At 44.7% G+C, this 15,764-nt stretch overlaps 1 protein-coding gene across 1 annotated transcript; it reads left to right on the top strand.

The window, feature by feature from the left end:
- The first annotated feature begins 899 nt into the window (after positions 1-899).
- Positions 900-5,025, top strand: TMEM174 (transmembrane protein 174). The gene is made up of 2 exons (XM_015848802.2): positions 900-1,586; positions 2,720-5,025. The coding sequence occupies exons 1-2, from the start codon at positions 955-957 to the stop codon at positions 2,817-2,819; spliced, it is 732 nt and encodes a 243-aa protein (XP_015704288.1). The 5' UTR covers positions 900-954; the 3' UTR covers positions 2,820-5,025.
- Positions 5,026-15,764: the final 10,739 nt, after the last annotated feature.

Below are 15,764 nucleotides of genomic sequence, written 5' to 3'. Positions count from 1 at the left end.
AACAGATGAAATCATTCTGTAGCAAAATTAATCTTCCAGGTACTTCTTGAATACAGCGTTTACCCTACAGGTCAAGATCCCTTGCTCTGCCACATTACAGGAGACATTTCCTCACAGTGACAGTATATGCAGGCCTTATTCAGTCTGGACTCTGAGGAAGGGGTGTCAATTCTGTAACCAAAATATGTCCACAATTAAGGGGAGATCACAGGGTTATTATGCTATCTACAAACAACCATGGCTTTTTGCGGGAGGGAAGCAACGTTTCTACCACAACCAGCAGTTTCTGCAGGCTTTCCAGCACCCTGGAACTCTGCACCCACCCACCAGCCCCTCTCATCAAACACTCAGTAAGCTTCCTTTGATATCTGTATAAATCATAGAAGCTCTGAGCTGCTGGACCAGCTGCAGCATGGTCCAGACATAGCTGTAACCATCACACTTCACAGTGCTCTGAAGCACAGCAGCAAAGGCCACATATCTTCCTATAGACCTAGGCTGCCAAATTGGTGGCCTGAGGAGAGTGAGTGAGTCATCGTGCTGCTACAGAGTAATGTATGCTGTCCATATGCTGGATGCATTGGCTGGCAGGGGGCCCAGGATAAGCTGCAGGGACCTCAGCTTCCTTTCTCTCCCATCTGGCACAGGCAAGGTGAGGAAGTATTAGTGGGCGCCAAATTGGAGAAGAGGATAAACAAAAAGATAAGTAGCCATGCAAGGGTGCAGCCATTTCGGAAGCAATGGTGGGAAAGCAAGAAGTCTTTAGCGGTCACTTCAGGCTCCACTTCCCAGACCTTTATTCTTGTAAGCAAAGTTTGTTCTTTCACATGATGGACTCTGTTAACCATACACACATGGCATCCTTGTATAATTAACCTGAACCTTCGACTTTTAATGCTCTGCAGAGTACCTTGCAAACCCCTTTCTGCTGAGAAAGATTCATGATACTTAGTGATGGAGCAGAACAACAGCAATGTAGAGGATTTCTCCCTGAACGTGTTTTCTGTCTCTCCTTACCCACCGAGCCGGTCTGATGCCCTGGTGTCAGATGGAGACAAAGCTGGTGCCACTCTGCTTTTCTCAGGTGTGTTCTTGGGACTGGTGGGGATCACATTCACCGTGATGGGGTGGATAAAGTACGACGGCCTTACTCACCTGGAATGGACTCAGTTACTAGGGCCAATCCTGCTTTCTGTTGGGGTAACTTTCATCCTGATTGCCGTTTGCAAATTCAACATGCTTACGTGCAAACCCTGCAAAGAAAGAGAGGAGAACATGTTAGACATCGACCAGAGCACAAGCGGACAGTCCTTCGTGTTCACCGGAATCAATCAGCCCATAACTTTCCACGGTGCCACCGTGGTGCAGTACATCCCCCCACCTTACCCAGCGCTGGACAGTGGAGCCACCAGCCCTGGCTACCTGCACCCTGTGCTCAGCTGCTGCGGGGCTGTCTCCCCTGGTGTCTCTCCCATCCCCAGCCCCAGCTCTGCTCACTTCTGCCCTGCCTACTCTCTGGACAACCCTGCTTTCACCTGGGATGAGAGCTGTGCCAGTTACCTCACAGAGAACACACGGAACCAAAGGTACATCTTCTAAAAAGTCTCAGTGCGGTTGGGCACAGGCTGTGTGTGTTTTAAGGTGTTACGAATGCTTGCAAAGCATAAAGTGCCTCCCTTTGTGTGCTCTCTTCCAGACTTCCTTATTTCTCTTGGTTAGGAGTAGAGAATATTAAGACATACTTTTTCTAGAAAGCATTTTAGTTCAGGTTAACTTCACTTAAGCATTCCTTCACTTTTCTATCTATGGAATATATTGTTACTTTAAGAGATGTGCACCTGTACCTGTGTGGGTTTGGTTTTGTTTTTTTTCTTTGTTTGTTTGTTTTTTTTAATAGAACCACTGTATGATATTATATTGAAGAGAACTCAAAGCCCACCCTGTTCCACAATCCTTCCATAGGCAGAGCTGCCCCCACAAGCTCAGCCTGTCCTGGGCCCACCCAGCCCAGCCTTGAGCCCCTCCAGGGGTGGGACATCCACAGCTTCTCTGGGTGGCTGTGCCAGTGACTTTTGTTTGCTTGTTCTTAACATTTCTCTTACTACCTTCAGAAGACTGTTATTCCCAGGCAGAGGGTTCCATACAGACAGAATCACAGCACAGGAGAAGTCCACAAACAGTGTTTTCATGAGTATGAAAGGGTCTCACTTCAGTGCCAGTCACCCTTGGGGCAACCTTCCAGCCACTATCACTGTCCTAGTTTTTGAGGTATACATGACACCACTGGTATTACAGCACAGTGTGAAACTGCTTTCATCAGTCACAAGATAAACTTGTAGTCCTTTACTCTTACAGGAAAACATTCAAATTACAGGACTTACTCAGAATTATATCCTTTCTGGAAAGTAAGTAATTCTGTTCCTTTATCAAAGTCTGTCTGCAAACAGCTAGTGGCCTCTTGTCCTCAGCACTACACAAAATAGGCATGGGCAGCAGGAAAACAGAGGTCACCACCTGACATTTTGTACTTCACATAAAGATCACAGCCTATTGCTGAATCACAGTAAAACTTCATCTTGTAATGTTTTCCCAAGCAAAACTCACACTGAGGTCAGGAAGTTCTTTGCCCAGAGAAGGCAGACAGGACAAAGAATGGAGGTTACTTCATAACTTGTGTTTGATCTTCTTTTTTTGCACCTGCTTCTCTTCCTATTATCAGGTCAGAGGACAGCTCTGATGAGCCAGAAGAACTGCTGGAAGACCCCTGTGAAGAACTATCACCTCCTCGTTACGAGGAAATATACCCACTGTCTTCATAAAGTAACTGCTGACAACAGACCATGCTCTTGAGAGACACCAACTTATCCTTACGAATCTTCTCTTTAGCATTTGCACTACATGCAGTTGAGAGCAGAATGATTTCAGACATACTGAAATGTGCTTCAGTGTCACTGAAAACATTTAACCAGCCCCTTCCTTTTGTTCCTCATGCTATTTTCTCCCTTGCTATGCAGTTTGATAGCAAAACCAATTAAACTCAAAGATGTAAATTCATTCAAGTTTTTCCCAACAAGGATCCTGAATTCCAGACTTGCTGAAACAGTGTGAACAGTGAATGCACGAGATGTCACAATTACTCCTGGACTTTCAGCATCATTGGAAAACATTTGATTTATCCTGTGTATTATTGCCCGTTGATTAGCTGGGGAACTTCAGAAGTGTCTTCACTCAGCCTGATTCCTTAGAATGTCTCACTCATGAGCAAGTCCACTCCACAGGTTTGACTTCCTCTGCCTTGACCCAACCCCATAGGTATTTTCAGAGCACTCCATTGAATCAGGGCATCCCAGGTGGGAGAAAAAGACCCCCTGTGCATCATATGCAGTTCCTTTCCCTGACAATGGGGCACAAAGCATTGTCTCCCACAACAAGTGCTAGTGATGACTAGGTTAACACCACAAAAGCAAAAGGCACTTTTTTTAAGGAGCCTTAGCAGAAATATATGGTCCTATCAGTGCTGAAAGCATTAGCAGGTTGTGCTGTGACTCATAGCAGTCCCCTGTGCAAAGGGGTCTCTTCAGAGGTGGCTCTGAAGCACATAGGCTGAGATGTTCTCAGAGCACCATGGCAGCTACATGTTGCAGTGGACTTTCTTGTTTGAGTCCAGCTTGCAGGATCAGCGCAGTTCCATACACTGTATCTACAAATGGATCAGTATCCAGATCTAACAGTGGATGGGGGTTTGCAAGTGACAGAATCTTCAGCGCGGTGCAGAGCTTCCTGAAAGGCTCTGTTCAGAAGCTGTCTACTCCCCAGAGCAATGAGAAGTGTCTGCATGGCCTCACTAGTGATGATAAGGTGTGCATCTGAAGGGAGAGAGGTGCGTCCAGAACATCATCTGTCTACACTGAGCTTCAAGCACACACCTGCCTCCTGGTCCTGCATGTTCTGAGTGAGCCAAGAGATCATTAGGTTAGATATTAGGAGGAAATTCTTAACTCAGAGAATGGTGAGGCTCTGGCACTGGCTGCCCAGGGATGCTGTGGGTGCCCCATCCCTGGATGCACCCAGGGCCAAGTTGGATGGGTGCTGGGCAGCCTAAGCTGGTGGGTAGCAGCAGCAGGCTGGGGTTCAGGCGGGCTTTAAGGTCCTTTCCAACCCAACACACTCTGCGATTGCAGGAGTCTATGAATACTTTTGGAGGGGTGCAAGAGAAAATTCATGGCTGAAGTGCAACACTCAGTGGTGCTGCAAATGGCACTGAGAGGTCACATTTGGAATGCAACACGCTGATTCTGAGCAGGATTAGCAGCTGCAGCAGCAGCTACTGGACAGTGGCTGCAAACCATGCAAGAAGGTTTCTCACTAGGGCAACATGGAGCACACTGATTTTCAGCAGCCCAGTACCAGCAGGTAGCTGGAGAGAGGCCAGCATATGGTGCACAGCACTGTCTCAGTGGGACTGAGTAAGAGAACAGGAGGTCTAAAAATAAACATAAGATTCCTTCATGGAAACCTCTTGCTCCCCTTCCAGAACTTACATGGAGGTGAACTCATCCTCTGCAGCAGCAAGCTGGAAGTTCATAGGTCCCCAGGAACAGACACCTGCACTTAGCACATTGTGCTGCTGAGTTGAGAAGTGCTGTGAGAGCACAGAGGATGGGTGAGATGGGTCTAGCTGCAGGACTGCAGTCAGCAGTGCTGTCTGATCCCTCTCCCCTGCAACAAGAAAATACTTTCTGTCAGAAACCACAGACTTGCTGCCGCTCATTTTGAACATGCTTTCCCTGCATACATGACATAAGCATGTTACCCAGGGGAATCAGAGGGCTTATTTTCATAGCATCTAATTGCACAGCCAGAGTAAATACAAGAAATCCAGAAGGTTGCTCCATGGACTTGATTTTTAAGGTTTATTTTTGAGGACACTGAGCTCAATGAAAGAGTGCTGGGTTTCCTTTATTGGAGAAATAGCTGAATAAGTGATTTTTAATGACTGTGTATTAAAATGATCCATAAGATGAATTCTATGTGGGTTCAGTTGTGGTTTTTCTTCTGTGTTGTTATCTGGAAAGCTCCAGCCTAAGGGCTTTTCCCTTGTTCTGATTAACTTCTTAAATTATCCTTATTTATTTAATAATAGGATAACACCCTACAAAGGCCTTTCTCTTTCCTCTTCTTTCCATCTTCTATTATCTTTTCTCCAACTTAACAATTCATATTCTTAACGGCATTTTAAATTTTGTTTTATTGTTATTGCTTTTAGTGATACAAACCCACCTTTGAGCACTATGGTGTTCTATTTCTGCCTTGTGGTGAGTGACAGAATAAGCAAAAGATCTGCACAGAGCACCTCAGGACCCTGTTTCACCATGCTGAATGTCATGTACTAAATGTATCTGCAAGCTGACAGTTTCTTTTCAGACAAAATCTAAGTCACAGCTCTGCTTTTAAGTGTTACATCTGCCGTAACTGTGAGGACTACGGGAGACAGAGATTGCTCTCTGACAAGACCCTAATTTCACCTGCTGTCCCCATGTCTCCTGCTGGTGCTCCCTTACATGCTCGCACGCACAGAAACACAAGAGAAAACTCAGGGCGAGAGTTAAGGGCTGAAATCCTTTACACAGTTATCTTTAAAGTGAAACGGGACTTCGGAAACTGGGGTCTCGGGGGCTAAATGAGAACCCTGTGTGGTTCTGCTTCACCTCACCCACCCCGCAGCACGGCGGGGAGCTCAGCGCGACCCCGAGTTCTCGCCCAGGAGCGTGAGCCCCATCCCGTCCCGAGCCGACCCGGGTGCGGCCGCCGCTAGAGTGCGCCACCGGCCCCCTTCGCTGCCCACCCGGGGGCTGCTCCGCCGACAGGGAGGGGACGGGGAGAGTGAACATCGCGATCTGCTTTGCGCCGCCGGGCTGAGGTTCTTCTTTGCTATGAAAGCTAATGGGCTTAAGAGAGAGCAACCTGAGCTCTCGTGGGACCGATAATTGGCTTAGGAAAAAAAAATAAAACAACCCTTGGAGTATAACGTCCTAAAATCTAAAAGGGCCCTCACTCCTTCTGTAAGGAATTCAGCCTAGGAAGAGATGCTGTCCTCCTCTTCCTTTCCCCCTTGTCAAGAAGGAGCAGGGGTAGGCTGAGGGTGAAGAACCAGGGCATGCTGTTTGTACACAGCACATGCTTCAGACAGCGCCTGATTCAAGTATCGCTCTTGGCTCCACTTTAACTGCCAAAGTGAATAGATGTCAGCAGAACATGCTGAGCATCCCTGTGGCCACCCCTTCACCAGGCAGGAAGCAACAGGTCCAGGAGCAGAGCAGGTGGGACTGAGCCAGCTGGGCCGGCCCACAAAGAGGGGCACTAAGTTCTGAGATCCCACTATGCATTCACTGAGTGTTGGAGAGCTTCTGTCAAGCTTTGTCCTGTGAGCTGGGTGTCTGTTAGTGGTTGAAATACATAAGCTGTTATCTCAGAGTTTTCTGGCTTGCTTTACCCACTAGGCACTGACCAGCTCACCTGCAGCCACCTGCAGTGTATGGTGACTGGAGGCTGTCTGTCTGTCCAGCAGTACCCTGAAGGCTGGGGGCTGGGGTCACCCACAGGAGACTTCCTTGCCCTCACCACCACCATGTGACAACAATACAGGGTGGGCAGACCCGCACAAGCCAGCTGTCTCCTGGCAGCCTCTCCCAATTTGCTACTGCTGCTGTCAGAATGCCTTTGGAACAAATCAGGGTACAGTGTCACCTCCTCCAGACTCACCCAGAGCCTGGCTGCTGCAGGCCTATGTCTTTCTTCTGTATTTACAAAGTGATAGAGAGCATTTCCCTTCAGGAACAGACCAGAATGTCTCCCCAGCTCAAGCAATGAATTGGGAAATGCCATTCTTGCCCTCACTGCCACCATGTAACAACAGCATGAGGTCAAGGGGAAATTAGTAACGCCACAGCTGCTTGTATCTGTGCCATGTGTGATAACAGTAATGAGCAATTGATTGCACATACATGCACTGTTTAGCAAACACCACAGGACACACTGCAGCAGATCAGCTGCTGAACATCTTTTAACAGTTCTAGGATGAGATTATCGCTCTCCCATTTGGATTATACTGTGTCAGATTTATTTAGAACACAGCAGGTGCTTTTTGAGCCACCAGGAGCCACGTGAGGCTGTACTCACACTCATGTTCTGGTGTGGGGCTGGCCATGCCTACTGTATGGCCTGATGTGGGGGTTAAGCCACAATCTCTCTCTCCTTATGCCTTCCTCAGGGTGGGAAGAAAATAACTGAAACTAGAAGGACATGGGCAGAAATTAATTTTTACAGAACTGTGAAGACTGTTGTTGTTGTAGCCGTTTTTGCAGCAGAAGAACATTTCTGTGTAGCATCTTCCATGGAAAGGGACTGAAAAAGGCAAACAAATTATTGTAAACGGTGCTGTCACGTAGCTCCAATGTATTACACGTGTAATACATTAACACTGTGGTTTGACTAATCTCGATAAAGCATTGAGGGAAAATAAAGGTTATTTTTACCACATTTGCTCAAATAAGGCTTACACATTCCCCTTCCCAGATGTTCCCCAGAAAAGCAGAGGCTGTTGAGCTCTTTTCACTGTGCCAGTAATCTGTGCTACTATAGCCCGTTCTCTGCTCTGCAGGATGGGCATGATGGGGTTGCAGGGACTGAGCAGCCCTGCACCAGGGTTGGCTTTGACCAGGAGCCTTTCTTCTCAGGCAGAATTTGCACCATTTTACCTATGCAAACGTGCACCTTCACCATCTTTACAAATCAGTCCTTTTCATATTTTGAGGTCTTAATTTGTATGTGACAAATCTTGAGAGGCACGTGACCACGGAATTCCTGGCAGAATGGGTGAGGACAGGACTATGAAGTGTCTAATGCTTCTTCTGTGTTTGTGTTTGCAGCCTGCTGAAAACTGTGCGTACTGGGGAAGAGTGGGAAGGAGCATGGAGAAGTAGTATCCGTGCCTTCTATGGATCTTTCCCTTAACTTTAGCAACCTCAAATTCCATCTATCACCAAGGAAACCACTGGGCAAATGTGTGAATGGGAAGGAAAGCCAAGAGAAATGGGGAATTGCAGGAACAAGCATAGCACATTGATAGTGGGGAGGGGATCCTTAAATGATGCCAGCAATCGCTTCCTTAAACAAGATTTCTTCAACTCTTGCGAAGAGACACATTTGAGATTTTCTCCTAGGCTTGCATTTCTCAGCCGGTTCCACTACATGCAAAAAGCTGGTGGTACAAATGTGAGAAGCACCAGAATATGTGAACATAGATATACACAGACCCAAAAGCACATGCTCACAGGGCAGAATAACTTGCTTACATCACCCATCAAAGGCTGTGCTGATGGGAACTGAACTAATGTAACAATTGATGAGTGGCCACAGCACTGGGAGCACTGAAATGGAAAAGATTTGCACAGTTACATCAGGGATAATCAACTGCACAATCCCTTCCACAAACTGTTCAAGTCTTACGCTAACATTAGTTGGGATTTTTCCCTACTTTTACTGGAAGGTATGAAAAAGTCAAGAAGAGAAAGTAAATCCCAACAGTGTGGAAAAAAAGAGAGCTAAGAAAAACATAGGGGAAAAAAATAAACTCCTTTTACACGTTATGCTACCTGCTTTAAATGCCTCCACCTTCTCAGCCTGTGCACTGTGTGTTTCACTTAATATTGACAGTAAATCAAAACCAAGCAATAAATGTGTTAATGTTTAATGTTTACTTAGCCCTGCAGAACAGGAGGTGGTGACCCACAGGGCAGCATTGCTAAGATGTTTTGGTTTTACATTACATGTTCAAGTATTTTATGTTACTTCCACTATTTTCACAAAAACAAAACAAAACAAAACAAAACAAAACAAAACAAAAAGCCCTCCTCCATCTGCTTGGTGAAGAAAAAAAACTACCTAAATGAACTGCAAAACTATGCCCCTGCTACAAAATGAATAATGAAACCCTGTAAGCATACCTTCCTCATCAGAGCCAGGCTTGTGGTTTAATTGGATAATGTTCCACTAATAATATCATATCAAAATGATTATCAGCACATGTTGTTGGTGCAGGTGTAACTTAAGGAATTTAGGCTCACTTTATCTGGCATTAATCTGCTAATGTTGGTACTGGGAGCATTCAGCCCCCCAGATTTTCATAGTGGGCAACAAAATCACACTTCCACAGAGAAATATAAATCAGAGATTTTCTAAGGTGCTATAAAACAACTAACAAAAATGTTGCCAGATTCTCAGAATCACAGAACTGTAGGAGTTGGAAGAAACTTATTGAGATCATCCTGTCCAGCCCCCTAATAATGCAGGTTCCCTACAGCACATCACACAGGAAAGTATCCAGGTGGGTTCTGAATTATCTCCAGAGAAGAAACATCCAAAACCTCTCTGGGGAGCCCATACCAGGGCTGTATTACCTTCACAGTAAGGAAAACTTCCCTCATATTCATATGAAACTTCCTGTGTTTCAGTTTGTGCCCATTGTCCCTCATCCTATTGCTTGGCCTAGAAAAGTATGGGCCCATCCACTTGACCTTTCTCTTCAGATACTTCACTGATAAGACCCTCCCTGTCAGTCCTCCCTTCTCCAGGCTGAATACTCACAGATCTCTCATATGGGAGATGCTACAGGCCTCAAACATCTTTGTAGCCCCCAGCTGTACTCTCTCCAGTAGTTCCCTGTCTTTCTTGAGCTGAGGAGCCCAGTACCCCAGGTGTGGCCTCACCAGGGTAGAATAGAGGGGGAGAATCATTTCCTTCAGCTTGTTGCCCATGCTCTTTATGATGCACCCCAGGATGCCACTGGCCTTCTTGGACACCAGGGCACACTGCTGGCTCATGGCCATCCTGCTGTCCACCAGGACACCCAGGTCCTTCTCCACAGAACTCCTCTCCAGCAAGTCAACCCCTGACCTGGACTGATGCATGAGGTTACTCCTCCCCAGATGTGGAACCCCACTAGACTTCTCTGTGCTCAGCTCTCCAGCCCACCCAACTCTTGCTATATGGCAGCACAGCCTTTTGGTGTGTCAGCCACTCCTCCCAGCTTTGTACCATCTCATGTACCATGCACTCAATCTCTTCACTGAGGTTACTGATGAAGATGCTTAACAAGACCAGACCCAGTGCCAACCCCATACATCACTAGCTACAGGCTTCCAACTAGACTCTCTGCCACTGACCACAGTCCTCTGATCTTTTGTATATCCACAAAGCAGACCTGGTTATAACAGGTTTTGCTGTCAATTTCCATGTTTTCATTTCAACAGAGTATGAAAAGCAGTGTGGAAAAGTAAGACGAATAGTCTACTCCTGGAGAGCTCTGTCGAAGCCATAGAGTTGACAACTTGAACCTGAATGTAAGTCCTGCTGGCAGCCATTACCGCTGCAGTGGAACTTGTGTTTTAGACAAGTCACATGCACAGAATGAATCATGAGGACAGCAAACAGCCTGTGTGATTTCAGAGCCATGTGCCCATCCAGAGCAACTTGGGGTGCATGAGTATATGCAGCTGATTTGCAGACTCACAGACAAGCAACAGTTCATAGGCAATAGTTCAAGATGACCACTGGTAGCTGGAGACTAATAAATAAGAACAGAAACATTTGAAGAATTTACTGTCCAATATTTTTCATAAGTTAATGTTACTGTTCATTGTTTACCAGGGCATGAATTATTCAAATTGCTCAGTTATAATAGAAGTTATTATGATAAGGGTTATGCTATACAGCATAGTATCTCTAAATTTAGATCTAGCAAATACATTTCCCATCTTCCACTTACTGAAGAGCTATAGAGTCTTACTTTGATGCTATTCAGCAACATACCTCCTCGTGTTGCTTAGTTTCTGCGCCCCTCACCACCTTTTCCCAGCCTGGCACAGAGAACTAAGTGGAATTTTTTTGTTTCAGAAGGGGAAAACTGCACCTTGCCTGTCATGTTCCATACATGAATACATTCTCAGCTCTCCCTGAGAACTTTTTAATGCTGATTACCAACCATACCAGTGTGAATTCAGCTGTGATTTCCTGGGTGCACCCATTAAAAATATTGTCAGTTGAAACCAGAAAAAAAACCCTCCATTTCAAGTATTCCTTGTCATTCACCGGCTGGCCATGAGAGCTGAAGACAACAATAAATCCTCCAAACTACTATTTAATCAAACATCTTTCAGAAAGTGCCCCAAACAAGGATTGTTGCTGCTGTTGTAAACAACCTGTAGTTAAGATACTGACAAAAAACATATATGAATTGTCACCGGCTTAACTGTTTCTCCCCAGGAAATCAATTAAAATCTGAAGTTAGTGTTCCTTTAGAAAGTTCATTTTGTTTATAGAAATAGTCTCAGCAGTTAATGTCTGGCAAAGCTCCAAACTGAAAACTACATTACACTGGTAATTTTAACTTTATCTTCTTAAATAGATCCCATTTTAATGTGTGAATACAAGCAAAGCAGTGCAGAGCTCAAAGAACTACCTTTAACTGGGCTTTATTATGTCCTATGAAGATTTGTAATTCCTTCTGTTTTTATTAATAGCTGTTAAGTGCTGACAGCATGCTTGGCACAGAATAAAACACAGGAGCATACATGGTTCTTGTTAAGGGTGGCCCTCGGGAGGCCATTTACTGTGTGTAACAACAACAACAACTTTATTGGGGTAGTAACCTACTCATGCAGCTGCAGCTCGGGTGTCAGGAGATGTCGCTGTTTAGACAAAATAGTGATGCACACATGCATGTGGACATAACTTGGCCAGGAATTAATTTTTGTGATGGGTAATGAGGTTGTGAGCTGGGCAAACAGGACCTTTGAGGCAGTCAAGAGCAGCTGGAACCCAGATTGCCATTTTTTAAAGTTCCCTCCCTTGGCAGCAGGCATATGGAGCATGGGACAGGCCAAGCAGTTGGGGAGCATTTCAGGGATGGGCAAGCTGGTGGGACATGGGGTGATGAAGGATGACGTGCAAGGGCAGAGTTAGGAACAATGTCAGACACAGGTTGAAAAGAAATGACAGAAAAGTGCCAGTGGGAATTTCAAGCAGAAGAGCCTTGATGCTGCCTCACGTGGTGGGCTTCATTTTGATCCAGGAGCTGCAGAGGCATTGAACAAAAGGGATTTAGAGGGACCAGGGAGATGGCATTAAAAGCAGCTACAGACATAGGACCCAGCTGGCGTGCAGAGACAATCCCCAGTTTCTGGACCTCAAGATCCTGTGAGATGTCCCTGGTCCAATTTAGGGCAGAGTTCTGCTACATCATCACCTGCAGAAGGTAGAAGAGAGAGGAGATGCTCTGGCACCAAAACCCTACCCAGTAGGCTGACTCTTGGGCGCACACCTGAACAACCATTATGACATTACACAAGCCTTGCTGGAGGAACCCAGATTTTAAGCACGAAGAGCAAAACTCCCTGGAATAAACTGCTATGTCATGTAGGAAGCATTTTATCCCTTAACCTAAGTATCCTGAGCCTGATCACTGCTAGCAGCAGAAGAAAGCAGGTCCACCTGAATGGTCCTCCTGAAGCTGCTGTTTCTTCTTGGTTCCACAGTAAATGCCTGACTAGCTTGTTTCCTGCAGCACTAAAACCTCCCTTCCCCTTCTGCATCACCTGCACAGGAACATGTTCTAACAAACCTCATTCCCACTTCATTGCCTTCCTCTTAACAGTGATTTCAGATATGTCTGTTTTTGATACACCTTTGCCAAATAGCAGCTAGATTGTCAGAAAATGCCTTATAATAACTTTATAATCTATATAGCTTTAAGCTGAGTATTTTAAAAATGATGTATTCAGACACCTAGTTACTTATTTCTTCTGCCAGGAACATGCTCCCATACCTCCCATGGCAGCAGTTTCAAGCTGTACTATCCACAGGCAGTCTCCATGAGGGAGATTTATCCAAGGTACTGGAGAGACTGCAGGTACCCTGCCCAGGCTGCTGGGACCTGCTGCATGATCATGGACACTGTACGAGTGGCCAGTGGTGCAGCAAGGTCACATACAGCTGGTTCCTTGGGCTCTGCAGCCATGTGGTGAGACAGCATGAAAGGCTGAGCAAACTGTTTGTAAAGCAAAGCTGAGTAAATATTCAAACAGTTCACCCATGATGCTACAGCTGGGCTAGTTGGATTGTCAGAGTTGTTTTTCAGCTGTGCAGCATCACAGTGTTGTGGCTGTGGAGCTGGTGGAGCAGCACAAACTCCTCACTCCTTGCACTGCTGGTGGTGCTGATACGCTCTTAGTCTAAGGAAAGATAAAAGATAAAATAAGCCAGTCAACAAGGGGATAGGCACAACAGTAGAGTATATGTTACATAGTAGTGAATAGGAAGTACTTTACTGAAGAGTTTGCTGAGCGACTACATTAAAACCAGCATTTGTACATCCTTGGTTTTCCTCTCTTCCAAAGAATATTTTAAAGTTATAAGACTTGAGGATAGAGAAGTTGTCTCCCTCGCACCCAATCTTTAATGCTGTTTACCTCATTTCTCATCATCATTGTTCCTTAAGCCCAAGGCATCTAGCCAATCCCCATCTCGCTTCTCTGTTATGTATCCATTTGAAGTGTTTTTTGTTCTCTTCTGTGCTTGAGGAGAGCAGGTTTGATTTGTTTCCCTAAACACTAAAAACTATTACTACAATTACTCTGTCATTATGGTAAGGAAAGCATCCTTGCGTTTCTATCATTGGAGTAGTCTCTCTGTTTTGCTATTGCGTTAGTAAGTTTTCCAGCACTGCAAGGTCATTTTCTCACTTCACTATTGTTGTTGCAGATAAGATATTAAAGGCACTTTCAGCAGCCTTTGAGAAAACTTAAACACTGTTGCAAGGCATCTTTATTAAGGCACAAAAAAAGTCCTGGCAATCCTCATGGTACAAGAAGTCATCTTCTTCCTATCTCTTAAACTCAATAATTTGCAAACCACAACTGCATTGGAGAGTTATATCTGCTATAACTTATGTCAACTTGGGTTCCCCCCTCCTTTTTATTAAACAATGTTTGGCAGCCAACTGAGTGTGGAAACTCAACTGTTTTACATTAGTCAGCAGTACATTTAAATCATTCTTACCAAATGATTTACTGTGGATTACAAATTCTTATATGGCATTTTAAGTTAATGATTAGGCAAAGTAATATATCACAAAAATGATTGGGTGCACATGTATTTTGCTTTGATGATTCTAAATTTCTCTTTGTTTTGGAGGACTTCTGTACTCTTATTTTCCCTAGTTGAAGAAAAAAAATACTGTTAAGGGAGAAGAGGGCAGAAGACTCCATCATTTCCCCATGTTTCCTTCAACTGTTGCCTAAATCAATAGAATTTTCCTCCCTGCAGGAGTGTCAGGTCAGGAGGAGATGCTGGTAAATGGCGTAGTGCTCTCCAGACACGTATTGGCAGGTGTCAGTATTGCACAGCACTTCCATGTGTTACCATGTCCAAAAGGTACAAGAAAAAGCTGGAAGAGAAAAGATTGAGAATTTTTTTACCAAATGAAAGAGCAAATGAGCCATCAGGAAAATAAAAAAAGGTGAGTGAGACATCGGGAATGACCAAATATTACATCAGAATATGTGAAGCAAGTATATCACAAGGAAAAAAAAAAAAAAGAGACTGTACTCATTCTCCTTGCGCGGATATTTCTGCAGGCTTATGAAAACTGTTCATGTCTTATGAGAGTGGAAAAAGGGGATTTGCTGACTCTCTAGCAAGTGGACTTTGAAACCAAGGTGAAATAAAAGTAGAGTACACTAATAAAATGATGTGTGCCAGGTAATTGGCATCCTTATGGAGAAATAGTCACATAAAGTAAAACGTTTGTTTATTTTATTACTGTGGGTCAGGATTTTGCAAGTGCTCAAAGGTAACAAGCAATTTTACAATTACAGCATTAGTGAAATAAGGAAAACAATTGGCTCTGCTTCAACAAATATAAAATTAAATCAGTAGAATGTTAACAGTGTGTAGCTGCATGCAAATCAGGACCTGTGACTCTGCAAACAGCTGCATAGTTATTTGGTCCCACTGGTTTTGCTGGGGTTGCTTGAGGCTGCAAAAGCCCACTTGTTTGAGCCTCACACTTGAAGTAGAAGAATGGACAAGATTGTATGCTCTTTTGGGCAATAATCACAGCTTTCATCTGCAATTTCAAACGGCTGACAGATAACAAGCAGGATAACTGCAGTGTTTATTTCATTTGTTCATACTCTTAGGTCTCGCTTGAAGCATACAGCAAAAGCAAACAAACAAACAAACAAGATCTGATTTTTATCATTAAAGGTCTGATTTTTATCATTAGCATCTGCTTGGACTCCTTGCTCTTTCTCAGGTTTCTGGCCCCTCTGTGACAGATCAGGCCCTGTACACTCCTCGAAGAAGACTGTCCCTGGTCACAAGAGGCAAGCTATTTCCATCATCATGGTTCTTCACCAAATGTTTCTAAAGATAGGTATCTCTTTCCCGTCACTGAAGTCAGAGATGACAGGTCTTCTTCCTTAGGCAGCACCAATAGTGAAGAAGCCACAGGAGGTGGAAGGTAGCAGCTAAAACACAATTTCAGATCATCAGAGCAGGCCAACACTTTGAGTTGCTCTTAGGACAAAACTGAAAAGTACAGAAAGTCAAGGGCACAGTGTTTTCTGATGGAAAAGCAGACTGGGGTAAGAATTTAGGAGTATCTGAATTAAGAGAGCTCAAGAGGAACTGAACCCTGAAGTGAA

Source organism: Coturnix japonica, chromosome Z (assembly GCF_001577835.2).
Source record: "Coturnix japonica isolate 7356 chromosome Z, Coturnix japonica 2.1, whole genome shotgun sequence".
Taxonomy (NCBI): Eukaryota; Metazoa; Chordata; class Aves; order Galliformes; family Phasianidae; genus Coturnix; species Coturnix japonica.
Note: the sequence above shows the minus strand (reverse complement) of the source record. Positions and strands in the feature narration are given on the sequence as shown.

What these genes read in the sequence shown, in the direction of transcription:
- TMEM174 (XM_015848802.2), top strand. Translation starts at nt 955, where the DNA reads ATGGAGCAGAACAACAGCAATGTAGAGGATTTCTCCCTGAACGTGTTT. An exon ending in GAGAACACACGGAACCAAAG is followed by an intron (nt 1,587 to 2,719) that starts GTACATCTTCTA and finishes TCCTATTATCAG; the next exon opens with GTCAGAGGACAGCTCTGATG.